The 26,119-nt window shown below is 46.7% G+C and overlaps 1 protein-coding gene across 1 annotated transcript in view; it reads left to right on the top strand.

Annotated features, from left to right (window-relative positions):
• GPC4 (glypican 4) overlaps window positions 1–26,119 on the top strand; it is a 71,413-nt gene that overhangs the window by 24,034 nt on the left and 21,260 nt on the right. Inside the window, exons 2-3 of the mRNA XM_052813638.1 lie at window positions 8,551–8,709; window positions 22,982–23,373. Coding sequence (XP_052669598.1) covers window positions 8,551–8,709; window positions 22,982–23,373 — 551 coding nt within the window. The remainder of the gene's footprint in view (window positions 1–8,550; window positions 8,710–22,981; window positions 23,374–26,119) is intronic.

Below are 26,119 nucleotides of genomic sequence, written 5' to 3'. Positions count from 1 at the left end.
GCTTTATGGGAAAAAAACAAACAGGGAGGTTTTTTGGCTTTGTTTTGCCTTCTTAAGGGGGAATTTGAGGAAAAAATGAGAAGTCTTACAAAGAAAGTAACTGTCTCCCAGCCAGATCTCTTCTATTTACTGTTCCTTGTGCCTGAGGCTTCAGTAATTCTGTGTATTTGCTGTTCCCTGTAAAATCTGCTGGACAATTTTTGTTGAATTCTGAAGTCTGATCACTGGCTGTATGCAGGGTTGGTTTTTTTTATTATGACTTTTACCTTTACGTATACCCAGAATTACTGACTGCAAGTGTTGGGCTTTCTAGCTGTTCTTTGGTGGCCGATGGAGGGACAGGGGCACTACCTGTCTCAGCCATCCCAGAGATGGGTCTCTTGTGCACCTTGTATATCTGTCCTCCTCACCGGAGAAGTGAAAAAAACCAAAGATAATTTTCAGCGTAACTTGTCTGTTGTGTAACACCTCTCACTTAGGGCACGTAGGCAGAGACATGTTGTGAAAACTATTTAATGCCTAAAGAATTCGGTGATAATAAAGAGAATTTGCATTTCCTAAGTTCTCACTCAGCCATGTCAAGTGGGGTTTTTTGGTTTTGTTTTTTAATTAAGAAACAACTCTTGGTTTTCATTGAAGGTTTCTGTCTTAGCTAGAGCCAGGGGGAATCCTCTAGTTAACCAGAGCTATTTTACTCTCCAGGTTTGCTTTAATAATAAGTTTAATTATGTAGTATTTTTTTTTTCCTTGTATATTCAGGTCTTTGTGTGGTTTCTCTCTCTTTTGATGTTTGCAGAAATGCGTTATCTTCATCTGTCTGGTTTGTGTTTGGTGTGCCACTAATTGACTCAATATCCTGTTTGTTGGACTGAAAGCGCGCTCTATCAAGGCATATTCTTCCAGGGTGTAAAACCTCACAGTATTTGGGCCACCTGTTGAGAAGGAAATTGTTGGTTGTGCTGTGGAAATGAGTGGCGGTGGTACTTTTCCTCAGGTGAGCAGGGTTTAACTTTAAACGAACTCTTAAAACCCCGCTGAAGGTGAGATCCTGCATCCTCCTCGCTTGGACATCACCTGCAAAGGGCGCGCTCCTGGGCTCAGACGTGCTGTAGGGAGTTTTGGGGTTTGGTCCTTGGGGACATCACCTGAACCCCTCCGTTGCCCCAACCCCAACGGGACAGCCGGGCAGGAGGGGACCTCAGTTGGCTGGTGATGCTTCTCTGGGGTGCCACAGAGAGCAGAGACAGGTCTTTGTCTCTGGGGCTGAAGAGCTGTGTTAGGAGCGTGGGAAGGGCTCTCCTGGTCTGCCTCCGCCCCGGAGGGATGTCCCAAAATTGCTCCGGTCGGCCTCAACGGGCAGCATTTGCTTGGACTCGGTCCTTCAGGGACCTGGCTCTGTCATCAGCTCGAAGATGAGTTTTGCGGTAATTTGGACTTGGACGGGTGGAAGGAAAGAGCCCTTTTTGTGTCCTAAGTTGCTCTTTCCAGTAGAAAATTAAGGTTCCTAATGTGCGTTTGGCTTAATGTACACACATGGATATAAATCTCGCTTGTTCTCTTCAGTCCCTGACCCTCTTGGCAGTAAATTTGGGAACCCGAAGCTGTCAACAAAGCAAAATGGAAAAATAGAAGCCAGACAGACCTCGGTTGTGTATGATATTTTAAGTAACTGTAGGTACGCGCTATGGAAATAATTAGGATTATTTGTTGTGTTGAAGGGAGGTATGTCACTGAGGTATTGTGTGCGCTGGCGTTCCCCACGCCTGCAAGATGGATTAGCAGCTGAGTTAACAGATGCAGTAAAGCTCGACTGAAAATAGTTCACTGTTGTTAAGCGTAGGTGAAAGGGCTTTGGTTTGGGTATCAAAGAGTGTATTTTGACTGCTTGACAAGTTTGCAAAAAAAAAAAAATTATTTCAATATTATAAGCTTTCTCTGTGAGCCTGGGGAATTTTTCTGTGCCATTAGAGTAATCAGCAAAAAACTGAAACGCACATTGATTAATAACCTAAGTGGAAGCACAGGGGAAACAAGTGGCTTTAACATTAATAAGGCAAATAAACCATTTATATAAAACGGTTGCTAATTGAGTGGGATGTTAAATATGCTGCACGCTGGCACGTGCTGCTAAATTGCAGTACTTCCATAACCCTACCAGTCAGCTTTGGGAGCTGACTGCATGTGAAGATGTCTGCTGGTTTAAAAAATCCTGGGTGGTTGATAAAAAAGGGCTGTAAGGGGGGATGAGCATCCATGATGGTCAAATCCAGGACCAGGGCTTCTGTGGCTGTGGAAGGGCTGGAGCTCCCGTGCCCAGCTGGAGGGTGATGCTGGCTGCTGACCTCCATGGCGAGGACCTAGGTTTGGGTATGTGGGGTGCTCTCTCTCTTTTGGTGCTTTCTGGGTTTGAGATCCCAATGGGAATTGCAAATGTTTTGTGGAGGGAAGAAAGGAGAGCTGACTTTGGTTGTGTGATGGTGGCCTTTAGGATGGGAAGTGATTTCTGTTGGAAATGGGGTATGATATTTTGTGTCTGATGGTGATAGATGTAGGGAGGATGCTGCACAAAGCACTTCTGGAAGCGTGCAGTTGAAATAGGGGTTCAGGCTGAAAATAGCACCGTGTGCTCAGGAACATCACAGGAGGTACAGCTCCGAATGTCCCAACCCGGTCTGACCCGCTCCGACCAGAGGGTACCAGCAGTGCTGTACTGTTTGCAGGATGTGAGCTTAAAAACTTGTAATTCTGAATTCTGCTGCCTTTCGTGGATGCATTGCTTCTGTTAGCAGGACCTCGATGCTGTTTTACATCTCTTCCTTCCTGGCACACGACCGTCTCCACAGGAGTATTCTCCCCAGTAAAATAAACACAAGTCCCACAGCAGCACCGCTTTAAAGCAAGCGCAGGAGACTGACCACCTGGTGAAAAATGAGTACTCCGATAAGAGCCATCAACTAACAATTCAAGTTTGCTGCTTACACCAGGCAAAAAGCACTCCTTCAAGCAGCGTGCGTCTGTGACAGCCAGGGAGGAGGCAGTAGGGTCGCTTTTTTCTGCCTTTGGTGTTTGCAGCAGTCATTTCACCTGGAAATATTTATATGCCAAGACACTATCTGCATTTTTGTAGTGCTTTTCATTAGCAGATATCTAAAAGGAGCATAAGCAGTGATAAGGGCGACCCAGCATTGCCTTGGGGGGCAGGGGCTGTTGCGGCGGTGGGATGCGCGGTTGTGCCGACAGACAGCCCGTAGGGATTACGGCAGCACCGTCGCAGACAGGCAAGAGCTCGCCGTCCATTCCTGGGGGTGCTGGGCATCCCTGGCTCATTTTGTAGCCAGGAAAACTGGGCAGGTTTTGGTATTTTGGCTACAATTAAAGGTGATTGGATTGGTTGGGTGGTTCGGTAGCCTTGTCTGTCTCAGTGACTCCACTGGAGTCGATCGCAAGCTCGTACTTTTCTTTCTTCTTCATCTCGTCCCTTGTTAACGTGGGGCCGGAGCAGCGGAGCTGTGCTCAGGGGTGATGCTAGTGTTTCTTGTCATCTTTGTTGGGGGTTTTGTAAAGCCTTGGTAGCATGTCAATTATATATGATGGGTGGAAGCCTAATATTCTGTGATAATTAGAAGGCAAGTCTAGTGTGAAATCGGATTAGAGCCTGGCATTACAGTCCAGGATTCCTTTGGTAGTTGCTTCAGAGGAAGTCATAAAACTCTTTTAAAGATGACACAAGCTGATGTGTGCTAGGGGGAAGAGGCAGAGCATGAGGCTGAAATGGTGTCCCCGCTCACCGGTCCCCCAGCAGCGTTTGCCTCCCACTCCTCCACCAGCTCACCTTATCCCAGCCCATTTTCTCACATGGAAGCAAAGTCCAACAGTAACATCTCGGACCATAAACTGCTTTTGGCTTGTTTACTGAGCTGCAATGAAGGGCTAGACTGTGTATGGGAGTGTTTTAAAGAATTAACCCCCCCTGCCTCCCAGCAAACCACTCCTGAAAGTTTAGCTAGTTTTGCAGCTAGGTATACTTTAAGTATGAACTCGGTCAAGGGAAGCAGAAGCAGGCTGGGAAGGCATGTTAGACATGCAGAAGCAACATTTTGAAAGGGTCTTGGAAAATTGTTTGGTGAAGGGAACTCCTTTTCAAGATCATGGAGCCCCGAGTTTGCGCTGCACACTTACTCATTCGATGAAAACTTGTTTTCCGACACATTGCAAAATAGTTACTTGATTTGGAAGAAACTCTGTGTGCCTGGAGTCTGCTAAATGTGGTGTTTCTGTAATGGCTTAAATCATAAGTTTGCAAGATTACCTTTCTGAGCACATTTCCTTGGATGTACAGATGGTAACATCATGTACCATTGCATTTCTATCTTTAAACCACCACCTCCGTTCCCCAGAGGTGTGCTGTTAGCTAGCCAAGGAGCAAGCTTCTTTCGTAATTTCAGTACCTCATTTCTCTCTCTGTATTCATATGTAATATAAAATAGAGAAAAAGTCTTGCTGTGACAGGCCATGGGAAAGATCTGCTGCAAATCCATGACAAGCTGCAGCAATGGTGTGCATATGCGGTAGATATTTGGAGTCGTTCTCTGCTACTTAAGCTCTTTTTGCCATGCAGCCCCTGACGTGATGATTGCACACCCTGCCAAACAATTCAATAAAAAGCCTAACTTGAAAGGAAGCTGTGGCAGAGTTATATTTTTGCTGTGCTCACATGGTGATAAATTACAGAAGCTGCCGAGTCTTTAACACTCAACAGTAGAAGAAGAGTTGCCTTGTATGGGCATTGTTTGATGAGTTTTAACTTGGGAAATAATTATTGCCGAATGTGTCCTTGACAGTGAGCGCACACCATGAGTGTTCTTTACATAATATACATAAACATTAGATCTCTGTTTAAGTGGGCCTAAATACTCATATTTTTCACTCCTTTTCTTTAGAGGGGTTCACTGCCAGTTGGAGAAACGAAGACTGTTGTCTTTGGTCTTGGCTCTAGGTCAGGGTTTTCTGTGTGCATAACTGGTCCATGCTCACGTGAACCGCTGGCAGCAGCCGCTTTCCAGGCTTTATCGTTTTCATTCCCCTGCGTGCCCTGGTTGTAGCACTGTTGTGTTTTGAAGCTGTTCTCTGACGGTGCCGTGCTTCGGAGTCCGTCTGTGGAGGCATAAGCAGTTCCCAACACCACAGCCTTTCACCAAAGGGGCATGTGTTGGATCCATCACCCGAACAGGCGATGGGACGCTGGGATGTTGCATTGCTCTCCCTGCAAACTCAGGCGTGGAATGAGTGCTGTGGATGGATACTGAACGGATCAGCTCTGCTAGCTGATTTAAAGCAAAGGCTTGACGTGAGATTTCTCACAAACCATGTCGGTGCCTGTCGCTTTGCTCAAGCGAGGGTATATTCTCAGGGATGCGGACGTGCTAAGGACAGCTCTCCTCGTGGGAAAATGGGGGCCCCAGTGTCTTCTGGTGACTTTCCACTGTGGCATAAGAGAACTTCAAGAGAAGCAGCCCACAGCCCTAAACTTTCTGTTTTTTAACACTGGGTAACGCAGCGCATCCTCCTCCGATTAGCAGAGTAGCTGGAGCTCCTCAGCTCTAGACAGAGCTAATTCTTGATCACAAGCCAAGACCACATAGTGCTGACATGACTGAGAAATATCTTCCATAATTAGATTGCTTGGTCATTCATTTTTGAATGTCTGAGTTGCATTTTGGAGCATAATTTCTTAATGATCAACCAGATGGGATCTGTGCAAGCTTGATTTACTATCAGTAGTGTTCTCCTTGCTTGGCTTTGCATTTGTGTCCTGGGGAGGCACTGTGCAAATCTGGGATGAGGGGGATCAAAGAAAAATGATTTTGCATTGTAACGTTAGGTGGGATGGTAACTTTAGTTTAAGAGTATAAATAGATATAAAACTGTTACTTGTATTTGTGAAATACATTGGACTTTTATTTTTTTAATCATAAATAAATCTGAATAGTTGTTAAAACCACTGTTTTAGGGATCCCAGGGCATCTGTGGACAACTTCAGAAGTGTCTGCAAAGTGTAACTAGGAAAAGAAATCCCACTGTATCAGTAGGTTTGAATTTGCCAAGTAGGGTAGAGGCTTACCCTTCCAACACAAAAGAATGGGAAGTATGTAAGTTGTAACCACCAAAGGCAGGCAGGCATCATGGAAACGGTACTAAAATCATGAAGTGCATTTCAGGTAAAACGTTTCCAACATACTCCCCACCCCCCCCTAAGAAATTCAGGAAAAAACCTCAAAAAAAGTGTTACAAGAGTTTTGAAATTAAATTATTTTGACACCTAGCCATTGCTCTAGCTGTAATTATTGCTTTGCTGCTATTTATGTTTCCCATTGTGTCAAAGAGCCTTAGTCCTGTATTGGAACTGGAGCAAAGAGATTCAAAGTGAAATAAAGTGGTGGTGCTTGGGCACTTTCTTTTTTTAATACTTGCTAGTAAGGCAGGCTCACAGAGGAGTGCCCAGGCGTGCTCTGGGATGCATTTGGTGGGCCAGATCTGCAAATCCTGGGTGGGCCTCTTCCTCTCTTTTGAATCATTTATCAAGCTAAATGGAGCTGCATCCCTCGGTGCTGCGCCCCTTAATGCTGTGTATTTGCCGCTGGAGGTGCTCCTCTAAGATGGAAAGAAATAGAGTCCATGAAAGAAAAATATATCTGTAAGGAGATAGTGAGATTTTTCTGTGTTTTCTGAAGGCTGTGCCTAAGCAGTGTTGCTTCCTGTAACAGACTTTGAGCTTTCCGTAATTCAAGAGCAGTGGACAGTCTTGTGCAATAAATTAGCTATGTCAGAATTATCTGTCGGTCAAGGTCCCTCTGTAATGCCAGGGAAAGCAAACAAACCCTGGAGCGCAAAGGAAAATAGATGTAGGAGGAGAGGTTCTTAGGAATTATATATATATAGATAGACATACAAAGACAGATACAAAAATATTTCTCTTATTTTAACGTGGTCCTTAAGTGTCTGAAAGGAGAGATACTAACATTTCTGGGCTAGAAAGTCATGCGAAGTGATGCAAAGGTTCAATAGCTGGGCAAATGATGTCGTTATGAGATCTTGCACAAGGCAGGCAGAGAAGCAACTGCTTGTGTTAGTCACGGGCAGGCTTTTTGTTTTGCACCGTGCAAAAACTGCTTTTGTTTCTCTAAACCCACTTCTAATGCTCTAGCAGGTAGGATGGCTCTTCAGTAAGCGCACGGTTCACAGCCTGTTGTGAACGGGTTGTTTTCTGTGCAGGGGGCTGACACGTCCTTGGCGGCCCTGGCGGTGAGTCTCTGAACCTCGGTGGTGGATGGAGGTTGTTGGTGGCTTCCAGGGTGTGAGCAGGTAGGGAAGAGCCTTCGCTTCTCCATCTGCTTCCTCAGGATGAAGGATAAGGTTTGGCAGCGGGGTGTGAAATGGGAGAGAAGGCAGCAGCTTACATGTAGGCTGTGTCTTTTAAAATACCATCTGACTTGGAAGGATGAGTTTCTCATCCTAACTGCTTGTTTTGATCATATCTTCAGTGTTGACAAAGATTTGCACAATTTGCCCAAGTTTGAACCACTTTAGCATCAGCCCACCTGCCTGTGATAGTGCTGCGTTGTGGGACCTGTCAGAGAAGCTGGAGCCGGGGATTGCTACGTGAAGAGTTTATTTATCTTGGCCCACAAAACTTGACAGCAGCATTTTCTTGGTGGTGCTGGAAGAGGACAGCTTCATCCCGCACTGCAGTGAGACGCTCTAAAAGCAAATTAGATGGGGCCAGATCCTATGCCCAGATTGTCTGTGAAATTTTGAAATGGAGCTATGGTAGATACTGAAGCACTTGGATTCCTCTGACCAAGCCAGCTTGAGCCAGATAACTCTTAGGAGACAATTATCTTTCAGGGTGAAGGAAGAAAAATCTGTTTGAATTCTCCAAAAACAAACCCCCAATTTCACCCAGGATGATGACAGGAAACTGTAAAATTAGGAGCTGGGAAATACAAAGCTTTTTCAGGACTGTTGCATAGAACAAGTATATTTTAATATCAGTGATAACTGTGCTTCTGAGAGAGATTACTTCTGTCATGATTGGAGGTGGGGGGGTAAAGAAAAAAGGATTTATCTGTACAAAAAGGACCATTGCCATTGATATTGTGCTGTGTATTAACTGAATGAGTTGTAAGTAATTAAAATACTCAACAAAAACTTCATGGGAGATATCATAGTATAAACAGGTCAATTTGCTGGTTCTTCAAATTATACTGTGCGAGATGAGTATCTGTTTATTCTGTTTATTAACTGAATAAGTAAGAGGACACTTTTTAATGTTCTTGCAGAAAGACAAGGCGTAGTGTTTACATGTGTTGCTATAAAGTTCCTCTACAGAATCAGGTTTTGATATGCCTGGTCCAGCGCTCGCAGTGAGGGGGGATCTTCTTGAGAGGAGATGGTACTGCGGGTCCTTGCAGCTCTGCCTCACAAGCCGACCTCTTTGCCCTTGCATAGAGAATCCTTTTAACTCAGGATCTTTTCTTCTCTGCTTTTCAGGTGACCACTTGAAAGTCTGCTCGCAAGGCTACACATGCTGCTCTCAAGAAATGGAGGAGAAGTACAGTCAGCAGAGTAAACACGACTTCAGAAACGCCGTTGTAGAGCTTAGCAATCACCTGCAAACCATGTTTAGTTCCCGATACAAGAAGTTTGATGGTAAGCACAGAGACCTTGAACTTGCTTTCCTTGGGATAAAATGTAAAAAATCCCCATCCTGTTGTTCTCTGTGCAGTTGTTCTGCTCTGCCTCCCTCTCTGCTGGGGAAGTTCATGAGTCATGGCTCGGAGGGCAGAGCATGCCTTGTTTTGCAATCGTGTGAGAGAGAAATATTTGCTGGTTATGGCTGCTTGTTTCCCAAAGAGAGAGATCTTTCTTTCTGATTAATCTTTTGAAAAACCATTTTGCTCTTAATGTAAGATTGCAGTTAGTTTTGTTGGTACATCCCCGCAGCGCATGTAATTGTAACGTGCACGTTTTGCAGCCCTGATCCACAAAAATGCTGATCTTTCCCAGCGTGTTGTGAACCAACAGGATTTGTATCCATCTCACTTAGCCTTTGGGGCTAAGCAGAGCAGCAGATAAATACAGAGCTGGTTTTGTGCGGAGGCTGAGGGTTCGAGCGTGATGCAGGGTCAGAAGCGAAGTGAACAAAGTCTCGGCTGAGTTCCCATCGCTCGAGTGACGCTAACTGCTGGCTGATAAGCAGATGACTGGTTTCGGCATTGCCCTCGGATCTGCAGCAGCGTCCCGTCAGACTGGGTCTCCGTAGGGCATGCCTGCCTCGTGGGAGCTGCAAGAAGAAACTCTCTCCGGAGGTAGCTGGCACACACCCTCCCAGCGTTGCCCACCTTGCAGCCAGATGCCTTCCTTTCAAGAATGCCTCTTGCAAACACCTGAAGTCGATGCCCACGCATCGGGCACAGCACCCATCTGAGGTCCGAGCAGCATCTCTCGGTTTTGCTGCTGAGCTCTTGGTTGTGGCAGTTCCCACTGGGCTCTGCAGGCTCCTCGGTGCTCCCGGTCACTGCGGCCCCTCCGCCTGGGCATCCCCAGGAAGGAGGAGCAGAGCATCAGGCTTCTGCCTGGGTTGTCCTTGTTGCCTGGTGGAATGAGGTGACACCCAGTTGCACATGGAAACGGCTGAAGAGTCAGGTGGGCTGCGTTGGTAAGACTGTTGTTCTGCTCACACATCGTCACCGCTGTCTGGTAGTAGAGGGCGATTCCACCGCACAGCTCCTCGGGACGTTTTTCTCCCTTGTTCAGTTATAGGTTCAACGTGGATTTTTCTACTAATATGCCAAATCTGTGCCTTGAACCTCCCAGGGACCTCCTCTACACTACTGCAGCAGGTAGCAGCCATTTTCTTTCAAAAGGGATTGGCACTCGGGTGAGCAAGAAAGTCCCTGGGTATGAAATTGCAGTGAGTCAAAGTGGAATTACGCAATCATCTTGATAGCATCTAAATATGCTAGCTAAATATTTCACTCTTAACCTCTGTTGTCTCTACCTGCTGGTACACCAAAGGGGTGATAGAGAGAGAACTAAAGTGTCTAGACTTGCAAGCTTATTAAATGCAGAACAAGACACTTAATGAAATCCAGCCCATAGATAAGCACTTTCAAAGAGACCAGAGGAACAGCATCTGCTTCACCTTAAATGAACGACGAGGCTTTTTGAAATGCTGCATTGAAAACAAAGAGCATGCACGGTTCACTGTATTAGCATCCCTGACGTGGTGCAGACGTATCGCTAGGTGTGTCTGCCTGTTTGTAGGGTGAGATGGCTGCAGGGCTGCATGACGGCAGGGGGATATTAAGCTAAGCTGAGCTGGATACCTGTCAAAGCACAAAGCTTCAAAACGGGTAAGCTTTGATAGGGAGCCCTGTACGAGCTGTTTCGTTTGTGCTGTGTGGTTCTTCTGTCAGCCCCTCGCAGCATGCCCTGTGCCAGTCTTGCCCTGATCTTAGTCCTGGGAGTCCTTGACAGGCAAATCTGGAAGGGGATGGTGTGATTCTGTTCCTGGAAGCTGGATATACTGTGCCCAGCCTGTCCCTGAAGGGTGTTTCTCTGCCCTGTACGAAACTAATGAAGGAGAATTAGCAACCCCCTCATCTTGTCCCAAAGCCTAATGGCCCCATCTTTGAGTGTTTGCTAATACCAGATCTAGATCTTCATTTGCTGCAGTCAAAGCTGATTTAGGGTTTTTTTAATCTTACCTGGGGTGGAAGCAGAGATTAACTGATTACTGTCCTCCATCATTTGCCTCTTGGAAGACTTTTAATCATGATTGCCACTCTCCCTCCAGCCCAGTCACCTGGAGGCTGAAAGCACTCTTGCTGGTGGCTGGGGCAGGTTGAGGAGTCTCCCCTCTGAAGTCCTTAGCCTCTTCTGCAAAAATTTTGGAGTGCCATGCCCTAGACTGCTGTGGTAGTTGTGTTTGTTTAAGAGCCTGCTGTTGAGTGATCGGCTGCTTGTGGTGTGGTGTTTCCTTCCTTCGGTCCTGGTGCTTGGCCATCAGGTCAACTGTGCTCAGTTCTGCCTTGCACGTTTGAGTTGTCCTTGTCCAATTCTTCCCACACTTCTTGATGTAATGTGCTCAAACTACAGGAAGGACAGACAGTCAAGACCCATATATTTGGCCTGACCTCTAGGGATGAGATTGGAAAAGTACGTGATCCTTTCCAGAGCTCTTCCTTTGCATGGGCTCATGCTCTGATTTTAGTATTCGCAGCTCTTTAGGGCTGCCTCATTACTAGCAGCTAAATGAATTCAAGTGGAAATAAAGCTGACACGAAAGAGCTGTGCACCTTCCTCTGTTTAACAAGAAATCCTCTGCGCTACAGCTGTGTAGAGGGACTGAGCAGGCAAGATGAGTTATTGCAGAGACTGAATTCACTTCACTTAACTGGTCTCCCAGCAAGTGGGACGAACGCTGCTCTTGCAGGGTGACACATCCCTGTGCTGCGAAAGGCCACCCCAGGATGCAGCACAAGCAGCAAACTGTGTCCTCCAGCTCTTCGGAAATCTTTGTTGCGGGTTCTCTGGCTGCTAATCTCTCAGCCTTGACATTCAGGTCCGAGAGGAGAGGCAAACCCGTGCTGCCTCTGTTATGTGCTTGACCTTTGCAGCAGTTGCCACTGCAAAGGACAGTTGAAGTGGCGGCACGTCCTTTGGATGGAGGCTGTGATGCCCTGTGGCTTTTGGAGCGTTTGCATCAGCTGTTGCCGGAGCGCTGTGTGCCGTTGGAACCGTTGCCAGAATTGCTCTGATCTGACACCAAAGCCGTACAGAAATGGATTATCTCCTCTTAATCGGGAGCATGGAACAAGCTGCTGATTATCCGTCCCCAAAGGGCTGACCAGAAATCATTTCGGCTCCTAATGCGTAATGTGGCAGTGTCAGATCCTCCTGCGCGTGTTTGGTTTGCAGACGCTGGGAGAAGACTGGAGCTTTGGAGTCCCATATCTTATATATCCTGTCTAAATATTTGCTTACAGTACAGCTATGTATGCTCCTGGGGGTCTCTCCTGTTGTAATTTAAACCACTAGCCCGATCCCAGTGTAGCAGTGAGGTATATATTTTCAGCAGTAAGGGAAATGCTTTTTTGATAAAATAAAAAATACTTTGAGAGTTGTTGGATTCCCTGTTGCTAGATGTTTTTAGAGGTGAAGATTTGCTGTTTTTTCTGGCATACAAGATCTCAGATAAGTTTATGGGCTTCATTGAGAAATTAGAATATTGTGGGTGAGATTCTCTGGCCATGTAAGCATCTCCCTCTGTGACAATGACAGCCATGGGAAAGCCACAAAGCTGTGTGACTGTGATGACATCTCATAACACAGAAGCAGCTATAGCAGGGCTTTAAACACCCCCCACCCCCTTTTTTTTTTTTTTTTTTTTTTTTATAAATCTCCTTTGCCTTGTCTCTTCTTCACCGGTCAGTGCCTTCCCCTTCCCTCTCCCAGGGATTAATAACGTTAATATGATTAATGGTGACATTAAGACTGCATAAATGCTCGGTCCCATTTATTAAACTCGAACTTTCACCTCTTTTGCCCTTTCAGGCTGAAGTTTTCCACGCCGGGGTCTGTGCTAGCCAAGCATTGCTTTGGGGAAATTGCTCAGCTGTTTTGAGGAATTGGAGCAGGGACAGGACATAGCCCATAACTCTTCTTCAGCGTTTCCGCTGCTCTGGTGCTTCCTAGATAAGATGTTCTTAGTTTTTTCATATTAAAGACACCTCCTGAATCTCTCGGAAGATGTAACTTGTGCCAGGCCTTTTCTGGGGGGAGAAGTGATTTTTTTTTTTTTTTTTTTTTTTGTAGGCTGGTTGCAGAGTGATTGGGGAGGGCAGAGCCCCAAGCCCCAGTGAGCGGAGGGGCTGCTGAGCCTCTGCCCTGCGGGGCTGAGTCCGGCGAGTGGCTGCTTGTTCTCCTGCCCCTGCATTTCACAAGCGCTTTTGCTGTTCTGCTTAAACCAAGTCTTGTCCCTTTCTTCTGTGCGCTCTGGATTTAGGGAAGGCAAGCAAGCTTCTGCAACCCTTGTTGTACGGGAATATGTACAGAAGACGAATGTGAGATGGTCTGTCCCCGGGCTGGGCTGGCAGTAGGTTTAGCCTTCCCAATGCCCAAGTGACAGAAGGATTTGTACTAAACAGTACAGCCCAAGCCAGCATCTGGGAAGCTATTAAATGCTGAGAGTCCCATTTCTGATCTGCTCCCCCTGACTTTTCCATTAACATTTAAGATAAAACAAATACAGAAATGTAAAACGAAACCCCTTGGGGACAACGAGTGGAAAGAAACCAAATGCAAGCAGCGGGAGCTGTTCAGGGGTCCCCGAGACTGTGGTGCACCCACACCTCTGCTGCGCGGGGTGCCGGGCAGAGGGGCTGGAGAGGGGCCCCTGTTCATGGGCTCTGTGTTTATGTTGGGCAGAGAAGCCACAGGTATAAAACGCAATCATGCCGTGCATCTTTGAAGCATCCCAGGGTATCCTTGATCTTCTAGTGTGAGCCCTGTGTTCCTCCTGGGTGCGTGAATTGCTTACAATAACTGGCTTGTGGCTGTGTCCAAGTGACTGATGGGGCAGGGTGGGGGCATTGGCCAAATACCTTCCAAACTCTGATGAAACTGGGGGCAAAACCCCCCCTGGAATCTCATTTCTGAATTTAGTTTTTGTTCAGATAACCCTTGGCTCCCAGCCTCTGTCTCCAGGTAGGATTTAGCAGGGAGGTGTGCTGGGACAGTGGGACGCATGGCTGGCAAGGATTAATAACTGGGAGTGAGACAGAAGGGACGAGGGAAATCTTGCGGTGGTCTCCCTGCCGCTCCAGGCAGTGCGGAGGCAAACGGTGAAAGACGAGCCCTGCAGGTGCCCAGCCTACCGCTCCTATAGTTAGAATTTGGCAGACCATCGGGGCGCTCCGCCTTACCGAAATAACTGCCCTTTGGGGACCTTCATCTCACATTAACTCTTTTATTGGAAACTGCCTGCAAGAGCAGAGACCCGGGGCCTCATCCTGCTCATGTGCCAGCCCCCCTCCGTGTCCTTGGCACCCAGGACTCTGGGGTTAGTCCTGGCTGCCGGCACATTTGTCTCCGCAGCAGGCAGCTGTGGGTGTTGTGGCACAGCAGGAGTGCTGAGAGTAGAGACCTGGTGGACCTTTGATGCTTTCTGTGCCACAGCTGCGTGGTGTTTGTGCTTCTGAACAAATCTGCGTGGCGGAGAGAGCTCTACCATTACAACCCATCCTCTGGCAAGCGCGCCGATGATGACTGCATCGTTAACATACAAATAATAGAGCGATTTTGTCTATCTGCTGCTACTCATGTCGAGATGAAAGCACAGCCTCGTTCTTCCCTCTCCAGAAAGGGATGGCACCAAACCTCATGCCAACCAGGGGAGAAAACAGTGGGAAGATCCCTCAAATTTTGCAGAAGAAACAGTTGCTGAGAGCCAGTCCTTCAGATTTAGTTTCAGACCTGTGCATACCCAGTGTAGGGATGGAGTGATTTAGGAGAAGCAGGAGGGAGCAACCACCAACACACTTCCTTTAGAAAATCCCACTTGTGGGCTTTTGTTTGTGCTTTCCCACTCACTGTAACAATAATGAAACAAATTGTCTGCTGTCTGTGCTGTGGAAGTTTGTTTATTCGTTGTTTTCATTTAACTGGCTCCTCTCCATCTGGAGGTTTTTAAGGAGGTACGTAAACCACTGTGATTTTTAGTCTTGTTCATTGAGAAGGGTGATGCTTGTCTGACAGTGGTGGGGACCAGACCTCTGTCTTGGGAGGCTCAGAAAGATCCTGAGGTCAAGTTATCTCAGAGGGAGATCTCAAAGCGGGAGAGGCTGCTGCCCTGTAAGTTGGGGCAGGGGAAGAAAAAAAGAAAAAAAAGGAGACTGGATTTTGTAACTGAGCAAGACTTCAGCAATGGGCAAACCACTTTGCGTATAGGCTTGGAGGGATCAAACAGTCTTCTGGCATCTCAGGTCCAAGCAGTTCTGCTGTTAAGATCACAGTTAAACTGCTCTTACCCCTTTGCTTTTTTTTCCAAAAGCAAAGAGTCGGGCAGCATGCATTATACTTGGCTACAGGAAGCGTGCCTGGTGCTCTCTGGTTACTAATTGCTGTCAACCAGTCAATGAGCTATTGTTTGTCTGTTTAAAATTAACTCTCTCTTCCTCCTTCCTGCACAAAGGAGCCACCTTGCCTCTGTGCGGGCTCGGATTGCTCCCGTAGTCCTGGGAGCTGCTCCCCTGGATGCCTGTTGAGTTGGTGGTGTTTTGGGGTCTGTGGTGGGCTTGGGGGTGTGATATTCCACCAGTGCGGAGCTGGAGCTATTTCATGAGTGTTAAATGTACTGTCATGTCTTAGCATCCAGCCGTTTGCATGCTGGATGAACAAATATGAGAGGTGGCCCTAGCTGGAAGAGCTCTCCTCGCAAATATAATGAGATGAGGGGAACTGAGGTAACGGGAACGAGAAAGCCATCCCTACTGTTCAGCAGCACGGGTCCTCCTCAAGCTCTTCAACAGCAGTAGGAAGGGAGACTTGGAAAAATATGTATGTGTGAAATACCTTAGCGAGTGTCCCAGAAAGCTCCTCTGAATTGGGGGTATGCAGGAGGCAAGCTGAAGGAACTCACTTTCAGATCTCGCAGGTGATGTTTGCTGTTTGGGGTGGGAAGTTGGTGTGTTGGTACCGAATGGATGTGGGTCAGCAGGCTAAAGCAGCTGAGAAATAACAGATGTGTTTGAAAGGTCGAAATTGAGGAATGGGTGCAGTGAAAAGTAGACATGGGGGGGGAGTTGAGGGAAGAGCAAGCAGATGGAGGGAAAAGAAGCAGCAGGAAGGGAGCTGCGTTGGGGAAGACCGCTGTTGAGTTGTGGTCACGAGGAGGAGGGTGGAAGAGCTGGAAGTGAAGAACCTCCTGCTTGGGGAAGAGGCAGTGTGGGAGCAGCGGGAGAAACCTGCTATAGCCGACCCAGAATGTATGGCGTGAGCAATGACGGTCCCTGGAAGTAGGGACAAGGAGGCTGCGAAGTCTGGGCTTGTCCTGCAATGTGGGGTCTGGCAGAGCGGGACGGACCAAGAGGGGACCAAGGGCATTTCTGCTGTCGCTGCTTTCCTAATTCACGGGACGACTGCTACGTGCAGCAGGATGCTACGCGCTGCTATATGCTTCTTGAACACAGACAGCAACCTCCACACTGTTTTTTTTCCTCCTCCTTTGTTGCTTCTTACTCTTTTAACGAGCTCGATCTCAGTGTGATGGTGGTGATCTCGCGCTGTGTATTATCTTCTGCCCTGCCCTTCTGGGCTTCTGCCAGCCCCAGGGTGCAGATGAAGATTATGCTCTTGGGCCCTCCAGAAACAAGAAGTTCTAGAAATCCTGATTTTTGGTGGTTGGTTGTCTTTTTTTTTTTTTTTTTTTTCCCCTATGAGGCTGCGGCCCAGTTGTTGTTATTGTCTTGAAACCTTTGACCAATCAAGCAAAGGTTGGGGAGATGTTGTCCCTCCCAGCTCTCCAAGGTTCACATGTCGGGGCTGTTGCTGTGACACTGGCATGATTTAAGCCTGTACTTCTTCAAACTCCACGGAAGAGTTCTTCCCATGTCAGTAAGTGCTAACACATGTTTGAAAACAGGACAGAGAAACAGCTTGTGGATTTGCCCTGCCCTTCCTGAGTTCATATTCAATAAATGTGTTAACACTATGTATTCATCGGTTTCTCAACACTTCTGGAAAAAGGTTGTTAAGCTATGGTTTCTTTTTCCCTGGTGGAAATTACAAATGTGGTGTATGCAATAAAGGAAGTGAAGGCATATTAAAAATAACGAGGCACATTTAGAAAAAAAAAAAAATCTCTTTTTCCTTTGGAGTAGGTGGCACAGCTACGGATGGCTTCACCTTCGAGGTGAAAAGAGCTGTGAAACATTTGTCTCTTTTCCTCCAAACTGCTTTTATCTGTCTGGATTGAATTTCGCTTCACATGGTGGGAGCAGCTGCAGGGTGGAGTTTGCATCCACAGATGCACCTCTGCGAAGGCGCTGGGACGGTGCCGGCACCGGCCCCTCTGCGGCACAGCCTTCGGGGCCACGGCTCGGGCAAGAGCATTCGTCTGGGAATCCATCTTGCTGTTGTGGACATTTTATGAGTAAACCATTTTATGAGAAGATATAATTAATCTCTTTGTGGCAACGTTCTCCTGTACACACTAGAAAGCATAATTGTCTATACAGACAAGCAAATTAAAGGTTTTGGTAAGACAGACGGACCTTAATTAATCATAATCTGGACAACATATTAAGAGTATACCCGAAAAGCTGGGTGGCAAATTATCTGAAACTAATTAATTGTGCCCATAAAATTTCAGCAAGTTCTTCTGTGTGCTTAAGCCTGGTTTTATTTGTTTTTTAAGGTGTGTTGAGTAATTGCATGTCTACCTGGTATCTATTTGCATGGTTAATTTGGAAACCTCTAACAGAATAAGGCCAGTTGAAAACACAGCTCTAAACTAAGCAAACCTGGTGCATGGGAAATGTGGTATGTCCGGCAGCATTTGGGAGCAGAAAGGTGGTAGCCTGGTCTCCTTTTGGAAGGACGCCAGCGCACCCAAACACGGCCAACAGATGGGCATCTGTAGCGAGCACGTTGGCTCAACAGCCTTGCTGAGGTCTTGGGTAAGGCTCTCAGCCTTTTTTGCACCGCAGTTAAGGTTTCCTCTGCTCTATAAAATGTGTGGGTTTTTTGGTGTTGAGCCCTGGGTCGCTTATGGTTTGACTCAGTGGTTGCTGGAAGAGGAGCAAGTGGGGTGTCGTGGAGCGCTGTGCTTCTCTGTGTGAAATTATTCTCTGAAATAAATGTGTTTCATGCCTGAGGATCAGGAAATTCAAGGCAAAACTTTGCACTCCTGCGGTAGTCGGTTGTGGGTTCGGCCCTGAGGACTCCCTGCCTGCGGCATGGCTGGAGGGGCAGAGGACCACCGGTGCTTCGGTCCTGCCGAGGGGCAGCCGGTGCCGGTGGTGGCAGGAGGCAGCTTGGGCCAGGCAGTTTTGCTGCTTCTTCCTTTGTCACCAGTGTTCGTAGGGAAATGCCAAACCTGCCTGTGGGTGGAGCTGCCTTTGATTTAGGTAGGACTGTGCCCTACAGCAGCGGGCTCTCCTCATCAAAAGCCCTCTTGTATGAAAACCCCATTCTTAATATATCTGGAAATGTTAGCATGAGGAATAGGAAAATGTTGCATCTCTTCTTACCTAAAAAAAAGGGTATTTTCAGATGAGACCTATGAATCCAAGATCAAAACCAATATCGGGTACAAAGATCCAAGGAAGTGGGTGTGTTGTCTGGAGGGGGGATTTGCCCTGTGCCTCGCAGTGGGTGGAGTGATTGTGTTTCTTCAAGTAGCTCATGTATCCCGCAGTTTGGAAGAAAGGTTGTTTCGAATTATTCTGGCAGTGCAAACTGATGTCATGTGGAAGTACCTTGGGGAGGTGCAGTGCTCTCCTGCGCTGGGTTACTGGCAGGGCTGCTTTGCCCTCAAGCTGCAAACAGGTAATACATCTTATTACCTGAAAAAAGGAAATTGCCAAGTAACTATGGTTATGTTTCCCACTGTGCTCTTTTATGGAAGGGTTTGTTGAAAAGCAAAGATTTTTTTTTTTTTTTTCTTCCCCTTCCCAGGACTCTTATTGCAGAAATACCAGATATGTCACATCCACTCTTTCTTACCGTTTCATGACATCTCTAGGCTTTCCCCGAGTGTTGGGCATTGAAATTCTACCTTGAAATTCAAACGTGTTAAAAGAATAAACAGAGCCCAGAGTGGTAGATTGCCTGACTGCAGATTACTGCCTTTTCTATCTCTAAAAGTTAATTGCATTGGAAATGTCATCTTCCTTTGAGCATCAAAGTCCGTAGCGTCCACAGGATTTATTTTGCAATACAGACAAATTTTAAACTTTCTTCTTGGCGTTAGGAAAGGTTTTGTGGCTCTGGTTCCACCGGGCAGCTGGGCTGCGCTCTGCGGATGGCAGTGCCCATACCCTCGCCCCTGCCTTGTCCTCCTGAGCATCACCCCGGGTGACAAGGTGACTTGGCATCAGCAGGGCTTGGCTGAGATGGGTCGAAGCAGTAAAACGTGGACTTGCTCCCGTATCAGGTTGGACCAGAGCTGGCTGAGCCACGTTAGCCCAGCGCCTTGTCTGTGGTCCATCCTCTCCGTGTAACCCAGACACCTCTCCGCGTTCTGCTCTTAGCCAGGAGAACCGGGGAGACCTTCAAGCCATGTGCTGCTCCTGCAAGTCAGTTTGTGAAGCCCTTCCCGGTGGTGTGTGTGCTTGTGCCTGTCGACAGAGGGGCCAGCCCTTGTTCTGGGAGTTTAAACAAGATAACTGGAGGGAAAAAGAGAGCCTGCCATCCCTCCAGATAGCAGCGTCTCGGAGAGCACCGGCAAAGTATGATTTGTCGTCTGTGAAAAATGTTTGCGTTTGACAGCTTTTCACAGGAAGCCTGTCAGAGTGATAATTTAATGAGTACAGATTGCTTGCAACACAGCTGTAAAACATGCTTTTACAGTGCTGTAAAATAAGCAACTGAGGCCTTTGTGTGTTTGCTTTGTTTGAGAACAAGTCAACTTCTAATACAAATGAAAGGTGGTCATTTATTTTACCCAGCAAACAGTCAAGATGTAGGAAAGGAACCTGCCATTTTTCTTCTTGTGGTGGCAAGGTTAATGCTGGGTTACGTTGGTGTTTGCTAATCAGCTTGTTTCTGTGAAGGGGAGAATTAATATCTAATTAGATGTAGGGAGTTACTAGTCAGATTAGCATTTAATTCATAAAAAGGACTTTTGGCTTTCTTCTCTTTGTTGCAGTTGTCTATGCCCGTGCTTTGCACAGAAAAAAGCTTAATGATCTTTCCTGTGCCCAAGCTGATTTCTTGACGGGGAGGCAGAAACAGGGCGTGCAAGCTTAATAGTATGCCAACAGCTACAGCAAAACATACCTATATGTATCATTTAATCCCTGCTGCTGACCCAGTTGAGTGCTGCGCATTGCATGGAGGAAGATGTTGCGGTGCACGTCCCACTGCTGGGTCCATCCCTGCTTGCTGGCGTGGGGTGGTCCTTTGCCCCTGCTGCCGTCCTTGGCATCCCTCCTCCCCACCTTCCCAACCTCACTCCCCACCCCAGGAGCCTCGAGGTGCCAGCGAAGCCCACCCACGGGCCAAGCCGTGACGCCGGTCACCGGGGCATCCCATCCGCTGCGGTTCGGGGATGCAGGCGCGTGGTGGCGGGGAAGCTTCGCGGGGCGGGAGGGTGGGTGCTGACCCTATGCTGCAGTCGCACAGCCTCCTCTGTCCTCCTCCCCTTCTTATTTGGAAAGTGGCACTTGAGAACGGGTGTTTTCTGCCTGCTGAAATGCTGGCTGCTGCTCGAGCCAGAGACGATGGCTTTGTGTGTGCGCGTGGTGCTTCCTTCAGCGGTGTTGCGTTGTGGTTTCAGAAGTGGCTGGTTTTGGTGGGAAGTTTTCATTTCCTTTATTTACCTTCCTTTTGGGCAAGGAAAAGCTGCTGGCTGGAAGACTGCAGGTGCACAGGTATTTGCTACTAATTAGGTTTGCAGGTTTTTTTTTTTTCAGGATAATTAATGAACATACCTGGTCCTAGCCCACATGAAAAATTGCTAAGAGATGAAGTGCTCTAAAGCCTGGATACGGTTTACTCAACAACTTCCACTTTGGAGTGTAACCAATAAAATGAGTTTGGGCAGGAGAATAAATTGGTTATGGTAATATGGATGTATTACTTGAGATAACTTTCTTGGCTTAAAACATTGCTTTGGGTTCCTTTAGACTGGTGGTTGGGACTATTCAGTAGATGTCCCATCAATATCATTTCAAAATCTAATTCTTTTTGAAGAGTTTGCTGATGCATCTGTCAGCTCTTGTGCCTGGCACAAAAGTATTTAAATAAACAACTTATTTGGTGATACTAAAAGGTCTGAGCAAAGGAAGGAAGTGAGCCTTCAAAATGATTAAGTGAATTAGAAATTAATATACACCAAGCTAATCTCTATAGTATAAACTCAACAGAAAAAAATCTTCCTGGAGAGGAAATGCCAGTCATGGGAACGAAAGTGGAGGTTCCTGCTGATACTGGACAGAGGACGTGTTGGGTGTTTGAAATCAATCTCTTCTTCCCTGGATCATTTCTCTTGTGCTCCTAAGAGGCTGCATTATATACAGCCATGTCAGGCACTGAGCCCCATGACTTTGTTCGTCAGGAACGCAAAGAATGTTTCAGTTTTTCCAGAAAATGTTTTCTGTGTTAGGCTTTGTTTGTACTGGAGCACTTTGAAGACGAAAATCTGAACTTCAGCATACTTTTAATATGCTTTAACAAGGTTTAAATTCACACTGGGCCAAAATATTCCCTCCCCCCCCTTCTAACAACTTCTGGCTCTAAACATTACTCCTTTGAGGATTAAAAAAACCACAGAGGCATGTTTTATTAAAAAATATTTATTGAATATGAGTCACAGAAAAGCAGAGGTCAGAATCCTCAATCGCTGGTGGCATGCATAAAATAATAGGCTTCCTCGCCTGGGCCGTGCGTGGCGGTGGAGAGGCTGCACCCATCCCCTGGGGTGCCGGCGTCCCCCGCGGCGTCGGGGCGAACGGGCGGCAGCCCGGCGTGAGCACCACCGGCACGTGATGGTTTGTCCTGGCGGCGCCTACCCTCGCTCTCCTCAGCTCCTTCCCAAGGCCACGTAGCATAGAATTTGGTTCCAAAGTGGCCCAAATGCCTTTGGCTTAATGGACCCCTCCCCTACTTATTTCTTTTAACTCGCCTACACCAAATCTCCAAGGCAAAGGCTTCGTGGTAGGGTAGTCTTCGCTTAGACCCACGTGCCAAGGCTTTGGTGGCACTGTCTTGGTAGGGGATGTTCTTTAAACTGACTTGGCAGATGCATCTGACGTGCCAGCCATCATCAGGTCAGCTCGTTACAGGCTTCGGAGATGTATGTGGCACCGCCGAGGCGCAGTGACGGCGCTTCGGCAGCAGCTGCTCTCTGGCACCAGGCTGTCTGGTGCTCTCGGAGGGTGAACCGAAGTGGGGCTTTGCTTTTAGAAAGTGATGAAACCCAAGGTCCCCCATCCATCCCTTGTCACCTGAAAAATCTCGTGTCATTCTTGTGCCAAGTGTTTAGCCCTTGGATTTTGAGCAAATTCTGGCTTAGTTGTGTTTTCTTTTTTTGTACTGCCGCAAACATCTGAAGCCCTGTCTACAATCAGGACCAATTAGGTAATTAGAGACAGGCCCTGCCCTGAGAGCTGACAAACTTGCAAGACAGGAGAAAGAACTTGCGGGTAGATTTTGGGGTTTGTTTTTAAAATGTATTAAAATTTGTTCATTTTTGAGGCTGGTTTATGATCATTTCAGAAAATGAATTGACAAGAACTGAGAAGGAAGACCCATTTGTGCAAAACGTCTGTTTAACAAAAAAACCACCCTTTTTTCTTTTTGCTTTCCAATAGTCTTGTGCTTTGAAATGACTTCTTTTAAGATAGCTGAATGGTAATATAAGAAACTGGCTCGTTGGTTTGGTTTGGGTTTTTTTTTTTTCCATTTTGCTGAGTTTTGTCATGGTATTCAGACCTGCATCAAAAGACATTTCCCTCATGCAAGTCTTCTGATCTGGAGAGAGGTTGGGGGGGTTGGCTTATGAAGAGTAATCAAAAATTTTGAGATACAGAAGTTGTTTGAAAATTTTTAGGGAGTCCTTTAACCTTCCATTTCCTTTGGGTGATGGTCTCATTGTGCTGAGTTTTCCAGTTAAACAATGGCATCGGTTGTAAGAAGTGTGTGAACACACAACCCAATGCCCATGTTTATCATATCTTCTCTTCCTCTTTTCTAGAGTTCTTCAAAGAACTTCTCGAAAACGCTGAGAAGTCACTGAACGACATGTTCGTGCGGACATATGGCCGTTTGTACATGCAGAACTCGGAGCTGTTCAAGGACCTCTTCGTGGAGCTGAAGCGGTACTACGTGGGCGGCAACGTCAACCTGGAGGAGATGCTCAATGAGTTCTGGGCGCGCTTGCTGGAGCGCATGTTCCGGCTGGTCAACCCCCAGTACCACTTCACGGACGAATACCTCGAGTGCGTCAGCAAGTACACTGAGCAGCTAAAGCCCTTTGGGGATGTGCCGCGGAAGCTCAAGCTGCAAGTGACACGAGCGTTCGTGGCTGCCCGCACCTTCGCTCAGGGCCTCGCCATCGCAAGGGACGTCGTGAGCAAAGTGTCCGCGGTGAGCTCCGTCTTGTGATTATTCCCATGTCCCATGGACCTGTGATGGGTAGCATCTTTCCCTGTTGTCCTGACTCGGTACCTGAAGGCGTTGGTGGTAGTTGAGTGCCGGTGGGACCAAACTCCATCTATTTAGGCTGTGCCGTTGTGTGGTAGAGTCACGTTCTGGTGACACCACTATCCGGTGCTGCAGCCTGGCAGCAGGGATGCTCCCCAGGTTGATGCTGTCCTCCTGTATAGGCAACAGCAATGAGCAGGAAATTAAATACCTTCTGCAGTGGAAATAACCATGTTTGCTTGTGTAATGGCCATATCTTCTTCTTAATATTGCCTTCAAATTACAGCGAGTCATGGATGCTGTGGCCATCTATTATGGAGCAGCTGATGATTTGCTTCTTGCTGCCAGGTGTGGGGAGAGGCTGTTAGCATGAGCAAACAGTACTTTTATGATAACAGTAAGCCGGAGCCATATGCACAGGGCAGGAGGCAGTTGTACTTGGTGCCACACACACAGCATGAGTTAGACCTCAGACTTTTATGGTAAAGTCACTTTTTTTTTTGCGGATCACACAGATATGATGTGTTGGTCACTTAGATGTTTACCTTCCTCTCCTTATAAACCACTTTGGAGAGTTTTAAGTGGGGTGACTTTTTTTTTTTGACATGAGATTTGTCTTTAATTTTAGTCTGAGTTGTATGGTAGAGGGAACAGGTGTAGTCAATAATCCCCGTAAAGTGATTGTGTCAGATAACAAATATTAGTGATTTCCTTTTAACAAACTCAACTCATTTCCCGTGGGCTATAGAAGATTTAGTATAATCATTTAATCAGGTAGAGTGAGGTTTACTTTCTCTCTACCTGGTTACAGAGTAATAAAATGGCAGGCTGAAAGGGCAGGCAGTAGTTTGATTCACCCTAAGTGTTAGGAAAGAAGAAAACCAAAAAGACCCCCAAAAACCCCAACAGTAAAACAGAAAAGAATAGCTGTTCAGGTAGTCTTAGAAGCAGAATGCAATTTTGGAGGCAGCACAGGCGGCATCGTTAAGTGAGATAATCATTCAAATTGCTTTGACTTACAGGGATAATATTAAAATACTGTCTCTCTGGAAAGAAAAAAAAAAATCTGCTTCCACATTAATTTTTCTTGAAGAGAAATGAGAAAAACAGCCTGTGATAAGCCTGCATGTGTGTGATAGGGCAGAGAATACTAGCAAGGGAAGAGTTGCCATACTAATATATCCAGGCTCCAGGAGCAAGTTGTAAGTTAGCGGTGGCAGGTTTAGGTCCTTGGACAGCTTGACTCCTCATTTAATAGCGATGACTCTCACATTAGACGTGTCTGCGTGCCGCTGGTTGAGGATGGGTGTCATGGAGCTCCATGGGTGATGTGTGGGGTCCCTCTTAGGAGACCACAAAATCCTTCAGCCTCAGGGACGCTGTCCGGTGGTGGGAAGGAGATGTGGGAGGGAGGGTCGGTGCTGGATGACGCCAAGCGTCCTGTCTCCGTGCCAGGTCACTGGCCAAGCCTGCTGACCTCTTGGTTGGAGTTTCAGATTTGGTGGCTCTCGTCTCTGGCTGTGTGGCAGATACTGTGGTCAGGGGATGGGGTTTTCACTGCTGGAGAGTGCAGATGAAGTATTCAGGTGGGAGGTCCGTCCGTTAAGCCCCAGTACGGTTTTTGGGAATGTGCAATCACTTGATAGGCAGTAAACGTGCATGGGTGAGGGATCGTGTTTATGCTCCATCTGCTCAGAATTCATCAAAACGTCTCCAGACTTGACACGGGACCACGAGGGCTACGGTCCCCGCATCTGTTACGAATCAGAGTCGTGAACCCGAGGTGGCGTTGTGATTTCTCTTTCCCTTTTGAAGATCCTTGAGTATAGAGTTGCCTTCAACCCTAGAATGAATTGCTCGATTATGGAAGGTTACCCAGAGACCAGCTCAGCTGCAAAAATAGCTCACGTGCCTTGTACAATCACAGCGACTGCACTTTCCACTTCGCTTTCACAAGTTGCATTGGAAATCCTGCAACAGATTGACTTTTCCAAGCAGTAGCAAAAGTCCCTGCTGCTGAATGCCTAAGCTTTATTGCAGCGGTAGAAGGAATAATAATCTTTTCTATAGTGTTTTAATCTCATTCAGTGGAAATCTAACATCACATTTCTGCAAGACACAATGGGAAATTCTATACGTGAGTTTAAAAGCTAATGTTTTTATGCCTGCTGCTTTGCGGTTGTGTTTTGGGGCTTCCCACATTACATATAGATTAGCCCGGCTTTGCTGAGCTCTATGTAATGACTCTATTGACTTTGCTTCCGTATTATTTTTACTCAGGAGTTGTAGTGGGATGACTGCTTATACCAGGGATTAACTTGAGGGATCAATCTTCTATTCTTCTTTATGAAAAAATGTCCAAAGTAATGCAAATTAGTTTTACTTTTAATGTTTTTTTTTTAACAAGCAAGTTAAAAATGCTTAATTGAAAATCCTCAGGAGGAAAAATACAAACTACTGCAAGACCCAGCTGTTTTTTACTTTTTTTACTTTCCCGGGGTGCTATCAGCAGAGCAAAGAGCCCTTTACAGTAGAATGGCCTTGATGGCTTTTTAATGATCCTGTATGTTTTTACATCTTCACTAGGGAGATGCATTTAGAAAAGTATTGTTCTTGCATGAGTTTGGGAGTGAAGGGGGAAAAGAAGAGAGAATATTGAAAAGCTGCAAGTATGCTTGATTTCTGAGCC

Source organism: Harpia harpyja, chromosome 18, assembly GCF_026419915.1.
Source record: "Harpia harpyja isolate bHarHar1 chromosome 18, bHarHar1 primary haplotype, whole genome shotgun sequence".
In the NCBI taxonomy this organism is placed as follows: domain Eukaryota; kingdom Metazoa; phylum Chordata; class Aves; order Accipitriformes; family Accipitridae; genus Harpia; species Harpia harpyja.
Note: the sequence above shows the minus strand (reverse complement) of the source record. Positions and strands in the feature narration are given on the sequence as shown.